Source organism: Panthera uncia, chromosome D4 (assembly GCF_023721935.1).
Source record: "Panthera uncia isolate 11264 chromosome D4, Puncia_PCG_1.0, whole genome shotgun sequence".
NCBI lineage: Eukaryota > Metazoa > Chordata > Mammalia > Carnivora > Felidae > Panthera > Panthera uncia.
In genome coordinates this window covers 41,137,325-41,159,168 of record NC_064807.1, presented here as the reverse complement: position 1 = coordinate 41,159,168, position 21,844 = coordinate 41,137,325, and the positions used below count along the sequence as shown (strand labels likewise).

The 21,844-nt window shown below is 37.8% G+C and overlaps 1 protein-coding gene across 4 annotated transcripts in view; it reads right to left on the bottom strand.

Annotated features, from left to right (window-relative positions):
* The window catches only part of CNTLN (centlein), a 323,473-nt gene that overhangs the window by 228,132 nt on the left and 73,497 nt on the right, over positions 1-21,844 (bottom strand). For all 4 annotated transcript variants that reach the window (XR_007455010.1, XM_049618615.1, XM_049618453.1 and 1 more), the window contains exon 3: positions 15,490-15,574. Coding sequence is in view for 3 of the 4 variants with exons in the window: in XM_049618615.1 (XP_049474572.1) it covers positions 15,490-15,574 (85 nt within the window). In the remaining variant the exon portion in view is untranslated. The remainder of the gene's footprint in view (positions 1-15,489; positions 15,575-21,844) is intronic.

Sequence of the window (21,844 nt, the reverse complement as noted above, 5' to 3'; positions counted from 1 at the left end):
ATGCAGATGGGATAAACCTACCTTGAAAAAAGTAAAGATGTGGGTACCTGGGTGGCTCAGTTGATTAAGTGTCTGACTCTTGATTTTGGCTTGGGTCATAATCTCACGGTTTGCAATATTGAGCCCCATGTCAGGCTCCATGCTGACAGCACAGAGCCTGCTTGGGATTCTCTCTCTCTCTCTCTCTCTCTCTCTCTCTCTGTCTCTGTCTCTGTCTCTGTCTCTGTCTCTCTCCCGTGCATGGGTGCATGGACTCTTTCTCCCCCCATCTTGCTCAAAGATAAATAAATAAACTTTAAAAAAAAAAGGTAAAGATGTATATAGATTGAGTCAAAACTCACTTCCAGGGAATATGGTAATATAGGAGAATCCTATGCTCACCTTGTCCCACAAATACAATTAGATAACATCCATATCAATGTAAATAACCCAGAAAATAACCTGAAGATTGGCAGAACAGACTTTCCACAGCTAAATTCAGAGAAGAGGTTACATTTAAGAAGGTAGGAAGGGCAGAGATGTGGTTGGGAGCTAAAAGGACCAAGAGGGCTGTAAGTGGGAGGGACAGACTCTGCAGTATTAGAGAGACCAAACAAACAGAACCTCATACCAGGTGCAGGGAACCTACACGGGGAAGACAATCCCTATAACATTTGGCTTCAAAAAACAGAGGGGCATAATTTCATGAGTTCTTACAATCAGTGGGGCTTAACACCTGGAACTTTAAAAACCATCAGGCTTGGCTCTAGGAGAGCCAAGAGGGCAAGAGGAAACTGATTCCCCACCTTAGAGATAGCACAACAAAGAGGCCCGCAGAGATACAGCCCAGAAGCAGCATTTGAAAAATGTCTGGGGTATTTGGGAAAAGATTTCTTTACTAATCTCAGAGGCTGTGCTGGAGGGGCAGAGATCTTTGGGAGACTTCTCCAGGAACAAAGGAGTTAGCTGGTGCCATTTCTCTCCACCAGCCTAGAGATACAGAAACCTGCTGGAATCAGTGTTGCCCCAAAACTCTCCACCTAGATTGCTAACAGCACATATCTCCCTCCCTACTCACCCCCCAACCATGATTTTATGGATCTACACCCTCCAACCTTGGCAGGCATTCTGGGCAGCTGTGGGTCCCCTCCTCCAATGGACAGGTTTGGACCTTGCTGGCACTCTGTGTGCCCTGCCCCCACATTCTCCTATGGACTCAACCCCTCTAATCCTACAGCCATTTTCTAAAGCAGCTCCAGGTCCCCTTGCACAGCAGACCTGTACAAACCTTGCTAACACTGTGCTCCCTGCCCCCTTGTTCTCCTGCAGACCTGTCCCTTCCAATACATCCTTAGCAGGAGCCTATCAAAAGCAGTACCACAAGCCTAGCAATGTGTCAGTAGACTGAATAGGAGCCAGTACCACTCCAAAGTTACTACTGTTCCAAGGAGAGGGGAAGAACCACACACACCAGGGGCTGGAGTCCCAGCAGTGGATTGGGAGAAGATAATCTGGTTTGACTGCAGGTCCTCAGCAGTGAAAGCTTCTCAGGGAACAATATAGGGAAAGCAATCTGAGTTCAGTGCTACTACATCTCTGGCAAATGCCTAGTCTGACTCAACTCAAGCCCAAGGTGGCCCCAAGACTGGCTCAACAACAACACAGGGACCAAATCCTGCCAACAACAGGCAAAGAGAACCACGGCAGACAACTGGACTGAAAGGCAAAAGAGGCTCAGCCACAACAATAGGACACAAGCACCACACCTAAGAGACTCCTTTGAAGAGCCAGGTTCTTGTGACCAGGGGACAATGCACTGCAGGGCTCTACGAGACTTCTTTATAAGGCCACTACTTCAAGAGCAAGAAATGTAGCTGACTTTCTTAATACATACAAACAGACACAGAGAGATAGACAAAATGAGGAGACAGAGGAATATGTCCCAGATAAAATAATAGGACAAAATCACAGCAAGAAACCTAAATGAAATGGAGATGAGTGATATGCCTGATAGAGAATTTAAAGTAATGATCATAAAGATACTCAATGGACTTGAAAAAAGAGTGGGAGTGGAGGACCTCAGTGAGACCCTTAAGAAAGAGACAACCAACATAAAAAAGAACCAAACAGAGAAGAAGAACTCAATAACTAAAATTAAAAATACACTAGATGGTATAAACAGGAGACTAGAGGAAGAAGATGAACAAATCAGAGATCTGGAGGAAAGAGTAATGGATAGTAATGAAGCTGAACAGTAGAGAGAGCAAAAAATAATAATACAATGCTGAGGAAACTCAGCAACTCCATCAAGTGCAATAACACTCCTATTATAGGGATCCTAGAAGAAGAGAGAAAAAAGGGGACAGAATTTTTATTTGAAGAAATAACAGCTCAAAGCTGCCCAAATCTGGGGAAGGAAACAGAGATCCAGACCCATGAGGCACAGAGAGCCCCCAACAAAATCAACTCAACGAGGTCCACACAATGACATGTAATAATAAAAATGGCAAAAAGTAATTATATAGAGAATTTTAAAAGCAGCAAGTGAAAACAGTTAATACAAGGGAAACCCCATAAGGCTATCAGCTGATTTTAGCAGAAACTTTTCAGGTCAGAAGGGAGTGGCATGATATATTCAAAGTGCTGAAAGAAAAAAACCTGCAGCCATAAATATTCTATCTAGAAATCTATCATTCAGAACAGAAGGAGAGACCAAGAGCTTCCCAGACAAAAAATGTTAAAAGAATTCATCACCACGAAACCAGCCTGTAAGAAATGTTAAAGGGGACTCAGTGAATGGTAAGGAAAGGCCATAGCTAGGAGTAAGAAAAGTAGGATGCACAAAAGCAATAAAAATGAGTACATCTGTAAAATTCAGTCAAGGGATTCACAAAATAAAAGGATGTGAAGTATGACACAATGTACCTAAAATTTGGCAGGAGAGAGAAGAAACAAATGAGTTCAAACATAAGTGACAATCAATATAATATAAACTACTATATGCACAAAATGTTATATACCTAATGGTATTAGGTATATAACCTAAGGGTAACCACAAATCAAACACCATAACAGATATGAAAAAAATGCAGAGAAAGGAATCCAAGTATATCACCAAAGAAAGCCAGCAAATTGTGAGAGAAAGAGCAAGAGAAGAATAGAAAAGAACTACAAAACAACCATAAAGCAAGTAACAAAATAGCAATAAGTACATACCTATCAACAATTACTTTGAATGTAAATTAACTAAACACTCTAATCAAAAGACATAGGATGACAGACTGGATAAAAAAGCAAGACCCACCCATAGGCTGCCGATAGGAGACTCATTTCAGAACTGAAGACACATGTAGATTGAAAGTAAAGACATGGAAAAACATGTATCATGTAAATGGAATTGAAAAGAAAGTTGGGTAGCAATACTTGAACAAAATAGACTTTAAAACAAAGAATGTAGTAAGAGACAAACAAGAACACTATATAATCATAAAGGACACAACCCAACAAGAATATATAACATTTGTAAATATTTATGCACACAACATGGAATCAGCCAAACACATAAAGCTGCTAATAACAACAAACATAAAGGAAATAATCAATAGTAATACAATAATAATAGGGGACTTTAGCACCCCACTTACATCGATGGATAGATCATCCAAACAGAAAATCAACCAGATGGATCTAACATACATTCAAAACATTCCAGCCTAAAACAACACAATACACACCATTTTCAAATGCACATGGGACGTTCTCCAGAACAGATCACATATTAGGCCGCAAATCAAGTCTCAACAAATTCAAAGAATCGAAGTCATACCATGCATCTTTTCTGACGACAATGCTATGAAACAAGAAAAGAACCTTAAGAAAAAAATCTGGAAAGGGGTGTCTTCATGGATCAGTTGGTTAACCATTCAACTTTGGTTCAGGTCATGATGTCAAGGTTTGTGAGTTCGAGCCCTGCGTCTTGCTCTGTGCTGACAGCTCAAAGCCTGGAGCCTGCTTCAGATTCTATGTCTCCCTCTCTCTCTGCCCCTACCCCAATCACATTGTGTCTCTCTCTCTCTAAAATAAATAAACATTAAAAAAAAGAAAAAACCTGGAAACAACATAAGTACATGAAAGTTACATAACATGCTACTAAACAGTGAATGGGTCAACCAAGAATTCAAAGAGGAAATCAAAAACTACATGATGATAAATGAAAATGAAAACATAACCATCCAAAATCTTTGGGATGTAGCAAAAGCAGTTGTAAGAGGGAAGTTCATAAGAATATAGGCTTCCATCAAGAAGCAAGAAAAATTTCAATTACAACCTAACCTTAAACCTATAGAAGCAAGAAAAAGAAGAACAAACCCCAAAACTAGTAGAAGGGAAGAAATAATAAAGATTAGAGCAGAAATATAGAAAATAAAAACTAAAAAAAGCAATAATAATAAAATAGATCAATGAAACCTGAAGTTGTTTCTTTGAAAAGATCAATAAAATTGATAAACCTTTAGCCAGACTCATCAAAAAAAATTTTTAAGAGAGAGGACTAATAAAATCATAAATGAAAGAGGAGGAATAACAACCAACACCACAGCAATACAAAGGATTTTAAGAGAATGCCATGAAAAATTATATGCCAAGAAATTGGAAATACATTCTAGAATAAATACATTCTTAGAAACATATAACTTCCTAAAACTGACTCAGGAAGAAATAGAAAATAGACCAATTAGCTGCAAGGAAATTGAATCAGAAAACTCACAACAAGCAAAAGTCCAGAACCAGAGAGCTTCACAAGTGAATTCTACCAAACATTTAAAGAAGAATTAGTATCTATTCTTCTCAAACTAGTCCAAAAATAGAAGAGGGATGAAGTCTTCCAAATTCATTCTAGGAGGACAGCATTACCATCATACTAAAACCATACAGACACTACAAAAAGAACTACAGGCCAATATCTCTGATGAACACAGATGCAAAAATCTGCAACAAAATATTAGCAAACGAATCCAACAATACATTTAAACAATAATTTACCATGATCAAGTGGGATTTATTCCAGGGATACAAGGGTGGCTCAATATTCACAAGTCAGTAAACATCATATTGACAAGAGAAAGAATCAAAACCATATGGTCATTTCAAAAGATGCAGAAAAAGCATTTGACAAAGTACAACATCCATTCAGAATAAACACCCTCAACAAGTAGGTTTAGAGTGAACATACCTCAACATATTAAAGGCTACATATGAAAATCCACAGCTAAACATCATATTCAGTGGTGAAAAACTAAGACCTTTTCCTCAAAGATCAGGAACAAGACAAGGATGTCTACTCTCACCACTTAATTCAACATAGTAATGGAAGTCCTAGCCACACTAATCAGACAACAAAAAAAGAAGTAAACGCCATCCAACTTGGTAAGGAAGGAGTAAAACTTTCATTATTTGCAGATGACATGAAACTAATAAAAGTCTGAATGACTCCACTAAAAAATTACTAGAACTGATAAATGAATTCAGTAAGGTTGCAGGATACAAAATCAATATACAAAATCTTTTGCATTTCTATATACTAATAACGAAGAAGCAGAAAGGGAAATTAAGAAAACAATCCCATTTACAATTGCACCCAAAATAAGATACCTAGGAATACACTTAACCAAAGAGGTGAATGACTGGTACTCCAAAAACTATAAAACACTGATGAAAGACAACACAGTGAAATGGAAAGACATTCCATACTCATGGACGAGAGAACATTTATTGTTAAAATATCTATACTACCCAAATTAATCTATAGATTAAATGCAATCTCTATCAAAATACCAAGAGCATTTTAACAGAACTAGAACAAACAATCCTAAAATTTGTATGAAACCACAAAACACTTGAAGAGCCACAGTAATCTTGAAAAAGAAAAACAAAACTGGAGGTATCACAACTCCAGACTTCAAGTTATATTACAAAGCTGTAGTAATCAAAACAGTATGGTACCGGCACTAAATAAACACATAGATCAAAGTAACAGAAAAGAAAGACCAGAAATAAATCCACAGTTACATGGTCAATTGCAAGAATATACAATGGAAAAAGACGGTCTCTTCAACAAATGGTGTTGGAAAAACTGCACAGCTACATGCAAAAGAATGAAACTGGACCACTTTCTTACAACATACACAAAAATAACCTCAGAACGGATTAAGGATCTAAATGTGAGACCTGAAACCATAAAAATCCTAGATGACAACATAGGCAGCAATTTCTCTGACGTCAGCCATAGCAACATTTTTCTAGATATGTCTTCTTAGGCAAGGGAAACAAAAGCAAAAATAAACTATTGGGACTGCATCAAAATAAAAAGCTTTGCACAGCAAAGGAAACCATCAACAAAACTAAAGGAATCTACTGAATGGAAGAAGATATTTGCAAATAACATATCTGATAGAGGGTTAGTATTCAAAACCTATAAAAAACATAATGCAAACACACACACACACACACACACACACACACACACACACACACAAATCCAATTAAAAATGGGTAGAAGACATAAAGAAACAGACATTTGTCTGAAGAAAATATACAGATGGCCAACAGACACATGGAAGATATTCAACATCACTGACCATCAGGAAAATCAAAATCAAAATCACAATGAGACATCACCTCAAACCTGTCATAATGGCTAATATCAACAAAACAAAAAATAACAAGTGCAGATGAGGATGATAAGAAAAGGGACCCCTCATGCACTGTTAGGAATAGAACTCAGTGCAGCCACTGTGGAAAGCAGTATGCAGATTCCTCAAAAAGTTAAAAATAAAAATACCATATGATCCAGTAATTTCACTACCAGATATTTACCCCCCAAAATGAAACACTATTTTGAAAAGATAAATGAACCCCTATGTTTATTGCACCATTATTTACAATAACAAAAATATTAAAGCAATCTAAGTGTCCATGGAGAGATAAATGGATAAAAAGATGTGATATATATACAGTGGAATATTACTCAGCAATAAAAAAGAATAAGACCTTGCCATTTGTGACATGGATGGACCTGGAGGTTATTATGCTAAATAAAATAAGTCATACAGAAAAAGACAAATACCATATCATTTCACTTACATATGGAAGCTAAGAAAACAAAATAAATGAACAAACAAAAAAACAGAAACAGATTCACAAATACAGAGAATAAACTGGTGGTTGCCAAAAGGGAGGGAGGTAGGGTATGGGTGAAATAGGTGAAAGTAATTAAGAGGTACAAACTTCCAGTTATACAACAAATAAATCATGAGGATATAATGCACAATCTTTAATACTGCAATAACTTGGTATAATGACAGTAACTAGACTTCTTATGGGGATCATTCTATAATGTATATAAATATTAAATCAGTATGATGTATACCTGAATCTAACAGGATACCATATGTCAATTATACCTTAATAAAATAATAATAACAATATTATTATTACTCATTCAACAATATTCACTGAGAATCTGTTCTGAGCCAGGCAATATGGTAAACATTGGATGTCAGGTATACAAAGGTGAATGGGCATACAAGGTTCCCCATCCTCTCACAACCTGTAATCTAGTGTAGGAGAATATGGTTACTTGCACCTTATTTTTATCCCCACATTTCTCCTCAAAGGGATTTAAAAATCATTAAAGGCAAGAACTGGGGAGCCTGAATGGCTGAGCTGGTTAAGTGTCCAACTCTTGGTTTCAGCTCAGGTCATGATCTCACAGCTCGTGAGTTCCAGCCTCGTGTTGGCCTCTGGGCTGACAGGTCAGAGCCTGCAGCTTGCTTCCGATTCTGTGTCTCTCTCTGCCCCTCCTCTGCTCATGCTGTGTCTCTCTCGTGCTCTCAAAAATAAATAAACATTAAAAAAGATTTTTAGAAAAAATAAATATAAAAAATCCTTTCAAAAATTAAAAAAAGCTTTCTTGGGGAAGATGGCGGCGTTGGAGGATGCTGGGCTCACCGTGCGTCCTGCTGATCACTTAGATTCCACCTAAACCTGCCTAAATAACCCAGAAAACCGCCAGAAGACCAGCAGAACGGAGTCTCCGAAGCCAAGAGCAGACGAGAGGCCCACAGAAGAGGGTAGGAAGGGCGGAGAGGCGGTGCGCGCTCCACGGACTGGCGGGAGGGAGCCAGGGCAGAGGGGCAGCCTGCCGGCCAAGCAGAGCCCCTGAGTCTGGCTTGCAAAAGCGGAGGGGCCGGATGGAGTGTGTTCCGACAGCAAGCGGGACTTGACATCTGGAAGGTTATAAGCTAACAGCTGTGCTTGGAGAACGGGAAGGCTGGAGGACAACGGGAGGGAGGGTTGTTGAGCCCGGACGACAGAGCTCAGCTTGGCGGGGAACAAAGGCGCTCGCCAGCGCCATCTCCCTCGCCCATCCCCCAGCCAAAATCCCAAAGGGAACCAGTTCCTGCCAGGGAACTTGCTTGCTCCCTGCAAACACACAACGTTGTGCTTCTGCGGAGCCAAACCTCCGGCAGCGGGTCTGACTCCCTCCTGGTGCGGTAGGGCCCCTCCCGAAGCGGATCTCCGAAGGAAAAGCGAGCTGAGCCTACCCCTCCCGCCGCTGTGCACCTTGCGTATCTACCCCAGCTAATACGCTAGATCCCCAGCACCACAAGCCTGGCAGTGTGCAAGTAGCCCAGACGGGCCACGCCACCCCACAGTGAATCCTGCCCCTAGGAGAAGGGAAGAGAAGGTACACACCTTTCTGACTGTGGCCCCAGCGGTGGGCTGGGGGCAGACATCAGGTCTGACTGCGGTCCTTCCCACCAACGTAAGTTATTCAAGAAAGCACAGGGGAAGTGCACCGCAGTTCCGCACCACTCCAGGGACTATCCAAAAGGACGAAGCTGAAGAATTCCCCTCAGAAAAACGTCCAGGAAATAACAACAGCTAACGAACTGATCAAAAATGATTTAAACAATATAACAGAAAGTGAATTTAGAATAATAGTCATAAAATTAATCGCTGGGCTTGAAAACAGTATAAAGGACAGCAGAGAATCTCTTGCTACAGAGATCAAGGGACTAAGGAACAGCCAGGAGGAGCTAAAAAATGCTATCAATGAACTGTAAAATAAAATGGAGACAACTACGGCTCAGATTGAAGAGGCAGAGGAGAGAATAGGTGAACTAGAAGATAAAATTATGGAAAAAGAAGAAGCTGAGAAAAAGAGAGATAAAAAAAATCCAGGAGTATGAGGGGAAAATTAGAGAACTAAGTCATGCACTAAAGAGAAATAATATACACATAATTGGTATTCCAGAGGAGGAAGAGAGAGGGAAAGGTGCTAACGGTGTGCTTGAAGAAATAATAGCTGAGAACTTCCCTGATCTGGGGAAGGAAAAAGGCATTGAAATCCAAGAGGCACAGAGAACTCCCTTCATATAAAGGGAGACCTATAAGACTTGTGACTGATCTCTCTACTGAAACTTGGCAGGCCAGAAAGTAATGGCAGGAGATCTTCCATGTGATGAACAGAAAAAATATGCAGCCGAGAATCCTTTATCCAGCAAGTCTGTCATTTAGAATAGATAGAGAGATAAAGGTCTTCCCAAACAAACAAAAACTGAAGGAATTCATCACCACTAAACCAGCCCTACAAGAGATCCTAAGGGGGATCCTGTGAGACAAAGTACCAGGACATCGCTACAAGCATGAAACCTACGGACATCACAATGACTCTAAACCCATATCTTTCTATAATAACACTGAATGTAAATGGACTAAATGCGCCAACCAAAAGACACAGGGTATCAGAATGGATAAAAAAACAAGACCCATCTATTTGCTGTCTACAAGAGACTCATTTTAGACCTGAGGACACCTTCAGATTGAGAGTGAGGGGATGGAGACCTATTTATCATGCCACTGGAAGTCAAAAGAAAGCTGGAGTAGCCATACTTATATCAGACAAACTAGACTTTAAATTAAAGGCTGCAACAAGAGATGAAGAAGGACATTATATAATAATCACAGGGTCTATCCATCAGGAAGAGCTAACAATTATAAATGTCTATGCGCCGAATACGGGAGCCCCCAAATATATAAAACAATTACTCACACACATAAGCAACTTTAACACTCCACTTACAGAAATGGATAGGTCATCTAGACACAGGATCAATAAAGAAACAAGGGCCCTGAATGATACATTGGATCAGATGGACTTGACAGATACATTTAGAACTCTGCATTCCAAAGCAACAGAATATACTTTCTTCTCGAGTGCACATGGAACATTCTCCAAGATAGATCACATACTGGGTCACAAAACAGACCTTCATAAGTATAAAAGAATTGAAATCATACCATGCATACTTTCAGACCACAATGCTATGAAACTTGAAATCAACCACAGGAAAAAGTCTGGACAACCTCCAAAAGCATGGAGGTTAAAGAACACCCTACTAAAGAATGAATGGGTCAACCAGGCAATTAGAGAAGAAATTAAAAAATATATGGAAAGAAACGAAAATGAAAATACAACAATCCAAACACTTTGGGATGCAGCGAAGGCAGTCCTGAGAGGAAAATACATTGCAATCCAGGCCTATCTCAAGAAACAAGAAAAATCCCAAACACAAAATCTAACAGCACACCTAAAGGAAATAGAAGCAGAACAGCAAAGACAGCCTAAATCCAGCAGAAGAAGGGAAATAATAAAGATCAGAGCAGAAATAAACAATATAGAATCTAAAAAAACTGTAGAGCAGATCAACGAAACCAAGAGTTGGTTTTTTGAAAAAATAAACAAAATTGATAAACCTCTAGCTAGGCTTCTCAAAAAGAAAAGGGAGATGACCCAAATAGATAAAATCATGAATGAAAATGGAATTATTACAACCAATCCCTCAGAGATACAAGCAATTATCAGGGAGTACTATGAAAAATTATATGCCAACAAACTGGACAACCTGGAAGAAATTGACAAATTCCTAAACACCCACACGCTTCCAAAACTCAATCAGGAGGAAATAGGAAGCTTGAACAGACCCATAACCAGCGAAGAAAATGAATCAGTCATCAAAAATCTCCCAACAAATAAGAGTCCAGGACCAGATGGCTTCCCAGGGGAGTTCTACCAGACGTTTAAAGCAGAGATAATACCTATCCTTCTCAAGCTATTCCAAGAAATAGAAAGGGAAGGAAAATTTCCAGACTCATTCTATGAAGCCAGTATTACTTTGATTCCTAAACCAGACAGAGACCCAGTAAAAAAAGAGAACTACAGGTCAATATCCCTGATGAATATGGATGCAAAAATTCTCAATAAGATACTAGCAAATAGAATTCAACAGCATATAAGAAGAATTATTCACCATGATCAAGTGGGATTCATTCCTGGGATGCAGGGCTGGTTCAACATTCGCAAATCAATCAATGAGATATATCACATTAATAAAAGAAAAGATAAGAACCATATGATCCTGTCAATCGATGCAGAAAAGGCCTTTGACAAAATCCAGCACCCTTTCTTAATAAAAACCCTCGAGAAAGTCGGGATAGAAAGAACATACTTAAAGATCATAAAAGCCATTTATGAAAAGCCCACAGCTAACATCATCCTCAATGGGGAAAAACTGAGAGTTTTTTCCCTGAGATCAGGAACATGACAGGAATGCCCACTCTCACCGCTGTTGTTTAACATCGTGTTGGAAGTTCTAGCATCAGCAATCAGACAACAAAAGGAAATCAAAGGCATCAAAATTGGCAGAGATGAAGTTAAGCTTTCACTTTTTGCAGATGACATGATATTATACATGGAAAATCCAACAGCCTCCACCAAAAGTCTGCTAGAACTGATACATGAATTTAGCAAAGTTGCAGGATACAAAATCAAAGTACAGAAATCAGTTGCATTCTTATACACTAATAATGAAGCAACAGAAAGACAAATAAAGAAACTGATCCCATTCACAATTGCCCCAAGAAGCATAAAATACCTAGGGATAAATCTAACCAAAGATGTAAAAGATCTGTATGCTGAAAACTATAGAAAGCTTATGAAGGAAATTGAAGAAGATATAAAGAAATGGAAAAACATTCCATGCTCATGGATTGGAAGAATAAATATTGTTAAAATGTCAATACTACCCAAAGCTATCTACACATTCAATGCAATCCCAATCAAAATTGCACCAGCATTCTTCTCGAAACTAGAACAAGCTATTCTAAAATTCGTATGGAACCACAAAAGGCCCCGAATAGCCAAAGTAATTTTGAAGAAGAAGACCAAAGCAGGAGACATCACAATCCCAGACCTTAGCCTCTACTACAAAGCTGTAATCATCAAGACGGCATGGTATTGGCACAAAAACAAACACATAGACCAATGGAATAGAACAGAAACCCCAGAACTAGACCCACAAACGTATGGCCAACTAATCTTTGACAAAGCAGGAAAGAACATCCAATGGAAAAAAGACAGTCTCTGTAACAAATGGTGCTGGGAGAACTGGACAGCAACATGCAGAAGGTTGAAACTAGACCACTTTCTCACACCATTCACAAAAATAAACTCAAAATGGATAAAGGACCTGAATGTGAGACAGGAAACCATTAAAACCCTAGAGGAGAAAGCAGGAAAAGACCTCTCTGACCTCAGCCGTAGCAATTTCTTACTTGACACATCCCCAAAGGCAAGGGAATTAAAAGCAAAAATGAACTACTGGGACCTTATGAAGATAAAAACCTTCTGCACAGCAAAGGAAACAACCAACAAAACTAAAAGGCAACCAACGGAATGGGAAAAGATATTTGCAAATGACATATTGGACAAAGGGCTAGTATCCAAAATCTATAAAGAGCTCACCAAACTCCACACCCGAAAAACAAATAATCCAGGGAAGAAATGGGCAGAAAACATGAATAGACACTTCTCTAAAGAAGACATCCGGATGGCCAACAGGCACATGAAAGATGCTCAACATCGCTCCTCATCTGGGAAATACAAATCAAAACCACACTCAGATATCACCTCACGCCAGTCAGAGTGGCCAAAATGAACAAATCAGCAGACTATAGATGCTGGCGAGGATGTGGAGAAACGGGAACCCTCTTCCACTGTTGGTGGGAATGCAAATTGGTGCAGCCGCTCTGGAAAGCAGTGTGGAGCTTCCTCAGAAAATTAAAAATAGACCTACCCTATGACCCAGCAATAGCACTGCTAGGAATTTACCCAAGGGATACAGGAGTACTGATGCATAGGGGCACTTGTACCCCAATGTTTATAGCAGCACTCTCAACAATAGCCAAATTATGGAAAGAGCCTAAATGTCCATCAACTGATGAATGGATAAAGAAATTGTGGTTTATATACACAATGGAATACTACGTGGCAATGAGAAAGAATGAAATATGGCCCTTTGTAGCAACGTGGATGGAACTGGAGAGTGTGATGCTAAGTGAAATAAGCCATACAGAGAAAGACAGATACCATATGGTTTCACTCTTATGTGGATCCTGAGAGACTTAACAGAAACCCATGGGGGAGGGGAAGGAAAAAAAAAAAGAGGTTAGAGTGGAAGAGAGCCAAAGCATAAGAGACTCTTAAAAACTGAGAACAAACTGAGGGTTGATGGGGGGTGGGAGGGAGGGGAGGGTGGGTGATGGGTACTGAGGAGGGCACATTTTGGGATGAGCGCTAGGTGTTGTATGGAAACCAATCGACAATAAACTTCATATATTGAAATAAAAACTTTGAAAAAAAAATAAAAATTAAAAAAATAAAAATTAAAAAAAAGGCAAGAATTGTAACTTCAAATTTTCCAAAGTACCATCACAGAATAGTATATACATTTAACATATTATACTTTGTAGAAAGTTATAACCATTACTGAACAAAAATATACATGATTTTGGCAAAGAAATTAGGGCCTCTAAAAAAAATTAGGAGGCGTAAAAACAAATAATCTCTTATGGAAATTTAATATTTTATCCCCGAGCTAAGTGATTCTGCTCAAAAAGGTAAATAGTTAAGTAGTATATCCCTCAAGAAAGAGGAAGCACAAAAAGAATTTAGCAAAGAAAAGGGGAAATATACTATCATTTTTAAAAGTCAACATTTTAAAAAAATGGTATGCTATAGCTATCTAGATCTGGTAACCTGAGCATTCCCTAAAGCACTCACTGCAAACTTAAAACCCAAGAATATCAAAGAGTGGCAAAATCCATTCTCTTCCACAGAATAGAGCTGTAACTGAAGAATAGATTGCTCAGTCTGGATCTTTATCCTTCCTAACCTCCAGAATCTCGGGGTGGCCAATATGGCTAGTTTTTCTCAATCTAGTGTGAGTACAAATGACACTTGGCACTTCTAAGTCATATGGTTATATCTATTAGGCAGCTTAGCCTAGGCATATAACAGTATTTATCCATCTTAGAATCCATTTTAATGTTTTTTGATATTCAGGTAGAAAATACAACATTTTCCCCCCCAGAGCAAACAGACTAAAATATTATTTCTAAAATTTTATCATTATGGTATCAATTATGATATTTCCTATGAGGAAAACACAACATTGGAGAATGTATAAACTTCAAGCTTATATGTCATAAAAGAATGCATTGTTCCATTTTAGAAAGATATTCTATGGATGTAGAGAACATAAAAATAATTGGATCTTTTATCTAAGTTAACTTCCACTTTAAGTTTTTTGATAAAACAACTTTATAACAGTAACCAAACTTAAATCAAAGTTCTCATAAAAGTTTAATTGGCTAGGAAGGAAAATAGAGTCAAAACTCAAAGATCATAGTTTCCAAAAAGAGCCTCCATTTACCCTAGAAGAATTATGGGCAATTTAGCCTGTAAGGAACAATTGGGTACAAAATGAATTTAAATATTTTATCACAATAGAGGCCATTCTTGCAATAAATTTCTTTCTCCTTCATTTTTGAGATGTGTATACTTTGAAAATGGTTCTGGGAAGCACTGATAACATGGATTTTTTGCAGTGATAATATCCTGATTATATAATTACATATAATTTTACTATATATGTAATTGTATAATTAACTGATTATAGATAAGACATAAGAAAGCACAGTTTTCAAAAGATCAAATGGAATCATTCCTGTTATTTGTTGATCCTTTCTATGAATGAAACCATCTGAAAATTTACAAGTTTCAATGATATTGCTAATAATACAATGATAACTGGTAATAATAAAAGGCAAAATTCAATAGAACAATGAATAATTGCTAGTTACTACTATAAAACCATAACACTATCTTAAGAATTTTAATGAATAAATGACATAGCCCATTAATTCGGACAACAGGCTATAAGCAAATTACAACAGTGAAGAATATGTGGCCATAGTAGTTTCAAAATAGTGATGGTTTGAGATGATTACCCTGATATTCTTAATGAATATTTTTTTAATTAAAAGTAATTGCAAATATCTACTACCTGAAAAAATATACTTATTCTTAGTATTTTCTGTTACACCAACCTGTTCCAATTCTTGTATTTTAGCATCCTTCACTTGCAGAATTTCTAAAACTTTTCTGTCTTTAGCTTCAGATTTCTGTTTTTCTCTACAAAGAAAAATAAGGGAGAGTTTATTAGTTATAATTGGTAGCTAATCCTTTAAATTTTCACATCCTGAAAATGAGTATCACTTTAAAATATAGAAAATTAAATTATCTGGGGTTGACAGCCCTTTCAGAATTAATCAGAAACCATATGGCAAGTGACAACAACTTACAAACTGCTGACAACAAAGACAACTTCATACCAAAAGAACAGTTTAGTTTCCAGATTTAGATCCATGATTAAAAAAAAAATACGCAACACATTTAATCTTGATCACAACCACTCTATCATCAATTTAAAATAAGTCAATATGTTCTTTATGTTTTAATGTTTATTTTTGAGAGAGAGAGAATGCAAGTGGGGGAGGGACGGGGCGGGGAGAATTCCAGGCAGGCTCTGCACTGACCCCAGAGAGCCTCATGCAGGGTTTAAACTCACAAACCGCGAGATCATGACCTGAGCCGAAATCAGAGCTTAACCAATTGAGACACCCAGGCACCCAAAGTCAGTATGTTCTTAACATAAGCACTTTATACACACAATTAAATTAAGAATAAAATATCATTTTTTTAAGTAAAAGACTCAAAAGAGAACTAGAGACTTACTAGTAACTTTTAATAACGTTTTAACAACTTAAAACGGGATAAAAATTTACCGGACATTTATTTATATTTTAAAACACTTTAAAAATAAGTAAAATAAATAGAAATCTATACTTAAATCACTCAAGAGTGACAAAGTATACAGGAAAGTTAGAAGAAAAGAACCCTCAACTGCGAAACAGTGAAATGAAGCGAAGGGCCCTAGAAGGTACAAAGGAATATCAGAATGAAGAGACACCAATCAGAAAACCACAACACTGGTTTAAGAGATAAATTCAGATGATACACTAGTACACTTAAAAAATTTTAAATTAGACTTGCAATAACCTAGCATAATAAGTTCACACTTTGAGGCAATTCTCTGTTCTCTAAGTTGATACTATTAATAGAAAAACATAAAAGAAAGAATTAAGGAAACACAGCCACGTCTCTAAGGATTGCAAACTAAACAGAAATACCATGCTACAAACAAGGAGAAGGTGCTGTGTACTGTCCAGATCCAGATGTCAGCTAAGGTGAAAAAGAGCTCGGCTCCTGAGGGTAACTGCTAATGAAAGTGCCCTGCCCAATATAGGGAAGCATAGCTAACTAAGCTCATTGTTTGAATCCAGAGACTAGGGTGGCGCCCCGAACTTCTGAAAGGAGTCTGGAAAAAGTCTTTCCCCACCCTTGCCTGGAACTAAGGCTTATATGAAAGTTTAGAAAGGCAAACGTTTATAGATAAAATCCCAATCAGGCACTGAGCCAAAACACTCCATAGCCAAGGTACTAAATTTAACAAATCCTCTGTGTCATTATTGGCTAAGAGCCTCACACTACAAATATAAAACCTATTTCAGGATGGGATGAGGGTGACAATTTAGTGGCAAACACAAAATTTTTAGAGAAAAAAAGGCATTAGGCAAGGCAGGGTAGTGGAGAAAGGAATAAGAGAACAGTAACATCAACCCTCCTACTCAAGGTTTATCACAAAAAATCCAACAAAACACAAGAAGAAAACACACACTCTACATTCACATACAACACATGCAAACACTGACTGAATAATTCAAAGAATCAATCACTCTAGACAAAATTAAAATAACACAACACACTGAAAAAGACTTTAAGGGGCGTCTGGGTGGCTCAGTCATTTAAGTGTCCGACTCCTGGTTTCAGCTCAGGTCATGATCTCACAGTTCCGTGAGTTCAAGCCCAAGTCAGGCTCAGTAGCACAGAGCCTGCTTGGGATTCTCTCTCTCCCCCTCACTCTGCCCCTTCTCTACTCATGCGGTCTCTGTCTCTCTCAAAAATAAATAAAAATAAAGACTTTAAAGTAAGGATTTATGACCTAAAAGAATGACTACAATTAAAAACAAAAACAATAAATAGATCTTAAAAAACATATTGAAAACCTTGCAAATAAAAATTACAACCACTAAATCAAAACACAATTCAATGGGCTTAGCTCAAAACTAGATGTAAAAAGAGAATAAGTGAAATGGATAATAACAATGAGAAATTCATCCAGAACACTGTATACAGAAATGAGATGAAAAATATAGAAACACAATTAAGACATGCAGGTCTCACTTGAAACTCCCAGCATATGCCTAAAGAGTTCCAGAAGCAAAAAAAAAAAAAAATGGGATGAAAGATAAAGCAGTATTTTTAGGAGATAATTTCTGAGAATGTTTTAGAATTAAATAGAATCCTCAGATTGAAGGAATACGTACCAGAATAAATACCTAAAAAACAAACAAACACACATTTACACATTAATCCATCATTCACTTAATGAGTGTTTATTGAGCATTTATTATATGCTCAACTTCATTCTAGGGAATAGAGAACGGCAGCAAACAAAATAAACCAAGTGCTGTCTTGATGGAATTAACATTCTAGCTCATAGATGCTGAAAATAAATGATACATAAGTGAATATATAGTATGCCAACTAGCTATATGTATAAGAACAATAAACTAGGGTAATGCAGAAAGGGATGCCTCGTCTTAGAGAACTGGGAAGCAAAAAGAAGGCTGTTGCTATTTTGTATAGAACAATATAGAAGGCTGTTGTTTTTATATAGCAAAAAGAAGGCTGTCGCTATTTTATAAAAATGACTGTCCTTAAAGATATGTGAGCAGAAACTTAAAGGAAGGAATTAAGAGTCATGGAGATTTCAGGGAAGAGTTTTCCAGGCTTTGGGAACAGTAGCAAGAGCAAAGATACTGAGGCAAGAGCACAATTGGTGTAGCCAAAGAACAGCAAAATAGTAACGTCCTTACAAGGGGAGAATGGTGGCTGAGGACAGAATAGTCACTGGGAATAAAGCAGTATATTGCCTTTTAAGCCCTATGAACTTTAGATCTGACTCCCAATAAAATTGGAACAGAGAAGATAGTTTTGAGTAAGGAAATAATACAATAAGAATTAATATTTCACAAGTATCACAGTGGGTCCTGGGCTGAGGTCAGACTCCAGCAATCAAAAGTAGAAGCAGAGAGAATAATTAGGGGGCAAATAAAATACCCAGGTGAGAACTAAAGATGAACTCGACAAGATAGGTAATGGTGGCGTTACTGAGAAAGTAATAAAATTCTTGATATTTTGAAGGTAGGGCTAACAGGATTTCTTGATCCAATAGGTATGAGATTTAAGGGAAGAGAGAAGTCAAGAAAGTTTCCAAGGCTTTTGTCTGAATAACTGGAAGGATGAAGTAGACATGATCTCAGATCCTGATGAGGAGAGTTAAGGGACATTAGAATTTTGGATTTGGACAGGGGCGCCTGGGTGGCTTAGTCAGTTAAACCTCCGACTTAGGCTCAGGTCATGATTTCAAGGTCCAAGAGTCCAAGCCCCACATCGGACTCTGTGTTGACAGCTCAGACCCTGGAGCTTGCTTCAGATTCTGTGTCTCCCTCTCTCTCTGCTCCTCCCGCACTCACACTCTGTCTCTCTCTCTCAAGAATAAACAAACACTAAAAAAAAAAAAAAAATTTTTTTAAGTATTTGGGATTTGGACGTGTCAAATGTGAGATGTTTAATCAAAATCCAATATGCGGTTGGTAAACAAGTCTAGAATCAGTCAAATGGTCAAGGCTGAAGATAAAACTTTAGGCATCATCCAAATATATTTAAAAGCCTAAGAAGTAATTTTGGATAGAAAAATCTGAGAATTGGGTCCTGAGGCACTCCACATTTATAGGTTAGTAAGGCGAGGAAAACAGCCAATGATACTACAAAGGATACACAGTCATGCAAAAGGAGAATCAAGAGAGAAAGCTAAGTGAACAAGTTATTTCTAGAAGGAACCAACCTTGGCAAATGCTGTAAACATGCTAAAGAAGACAAAGACTAAAAACTGGACTGCTGGGATTTAGCAGTATTGTAGTCACTGGTGATTTTGACAAGAGCTGTTTTAGGAGAATGGTGGACATACAAGCCTAATTGGAGTCAGTTCAAGAGAGAAAGAAAAAAATAGAGATAGTAAAAACTACTTTTCAGATGAATTTTTCTGTAAAAAGCAGCAGAGAAATGGAACAGTATTTCAAACGAAATGTGAGATCAAAAGAGATTTTTTTCAAAAGACAGAAGATAAAATTGCATGTGAGTATGTGGACAGGAATGACCCAGGATAGTGAGCGATACAGAAGACGCAAGAGAGAGAAGAGAGAACTGCAGAGTGACATCCTTGCATCCTTAAGGCTTCAGTGTGCACAGTTTTTTTTTGAACTTAAGTGACAGTATAAACAGTTCTTCCAAAGAAATAAAAAGAGAAAAAGAGAAAATAGATTCAGGTATGTTGGTAGAAGATGTGGTTATGGGAAAGAGTAAAAGCTCTCTTCTAAAAGCTTCTATTTATTCAGTGGCGTAGGAAGCAAGGAGGTTGTCAAGAGTTTAGCTAAAGCTACTCCATGCCTTGGCATCCATTTGGTTTGGCCAAGCAGCCTGAAGCTAGTTCATGCAAGTGCCCTAGATAGCAGCTCACAGAGTCACAAGTAAATTAAAGTTCTTGATATGACTTCCCTAACAGCCGTTGTGATCAACAATCTCCCCTGCCTCCCAATGCCATTCCCTTATGTGTCCCTTACATAAGATCCCCTCATAGAGCTCACCAAAACCTAGCTCTTTTGGTTTGACCAATCCCACCTGAGCCTGGAAACCCCAAAGTTCTCCACACACAAACCCTCATAAAGGCATGTGCCCTAGGTCCTCTCTGTCTCCGTACTGTGCCTTGACTTCCCCATGTGGCCCCTTGAGGCATGCCGGGTACTTCCTCTAGGACACGTGAGCAATAAACTTCTCTATTTCAGTTTTTCTTATGGTCTGTTGTTGAACCATGGCTCACCATCCAGCGCCCTGTGCTCCACTTAACATTAATCTGACAAATTCATAACAGTTATCTGAAAGTGAAAAGGAAAAACAAAGTGTTATAAGTTGACAAGAGAGTTAAGCATCAAATAGTCTTCTAGGAGACTGGGATGGTAAGTGAGCCAGGAAAAAATAGGATATCTACTAGTCAGTACTAAGACCATGAAGGTCAGTAGTCCTAAATTCACATATGACCAGTCGTCATGGCTCAGAATTTTTCTCTAGCCAGGTTCAGCCCTCTGAATACAGGCACACACTAGGTAGAGAATTGGAATAAATCACACTTAAAATTTTACAAACATATGTATTATTTTTACTGTTTGTATTTTATTCTGTTTTATTATTTTATTTTCTATTACCAAGTATTGATAGCACATCTAATGCATAATCACAGTCCATTGTCTTCAACTGGGCTCTCTTTGTATTTATTTTTTTTTATTAATAATGAATTTCAACATATTTTCACCAATTGAAATGTTTTTTTCCTAATTTTCCAGTGCCAGTCAACATAACTGTCATTTTATATTTTATTGTTTTTGATTTATAAAACTATTTTATATATTAAAAATATATGACCTTTATCACTATATTGTACACCTGAAACTAATATAATAATATGCTAACTATACTGGAATTAAAATTAAAAGCTTAAAGAAAAAAAAGAAAAAATATATACACCCTTTGCCTATCATTTGTCACAAATATATAATCTCAAATTATCATTTGAATGTTTAATATTATAAAATCACGAGTACTGCAAAACACTACATCAATTCAAGGTATATGCATCAGGGGGAAGATGGTTTCAAATCTCAAAGGGAAGGGCTTGATTGAGTTTACTCAAGGACAAAGACCCAGGATATAACAGCCAAGATATTAATTCCAGTCAGAAACTCCCCCTGTAAGTTGCTTTTTGAATACGCTATGAGTCTAGTATTAAATTCCCAGGAATTAGTTTAGTTTACAGGGATAGAGTCTTTCTAATTCACTCTTTTGTAGTAAGCCTAAAATCCCTACCAGTGTCCAAATACGTTCTGGTGTCCTTTTTATGAGGCAGGGATAAACCATGTGCCACAAAACTCAAACAAAAGCATTACTGCAGCTTGGTACCAGAGTGATTATCTCCTACTATATACACAGGTATGTACATAAACTTACTCACAGTCTAACCAAGTGGTTCTCATACTGTGAGTTACCAGAGAAGTGGGATTAGCATCATCCAAGAACTTGCTAGAAATGTACTATCTTCCACCCTTCCTAAGTGCAGAAACTCTAGGGTAGGGCCCAGCAATCGGTGTTTAACCATAACAAGGTGCT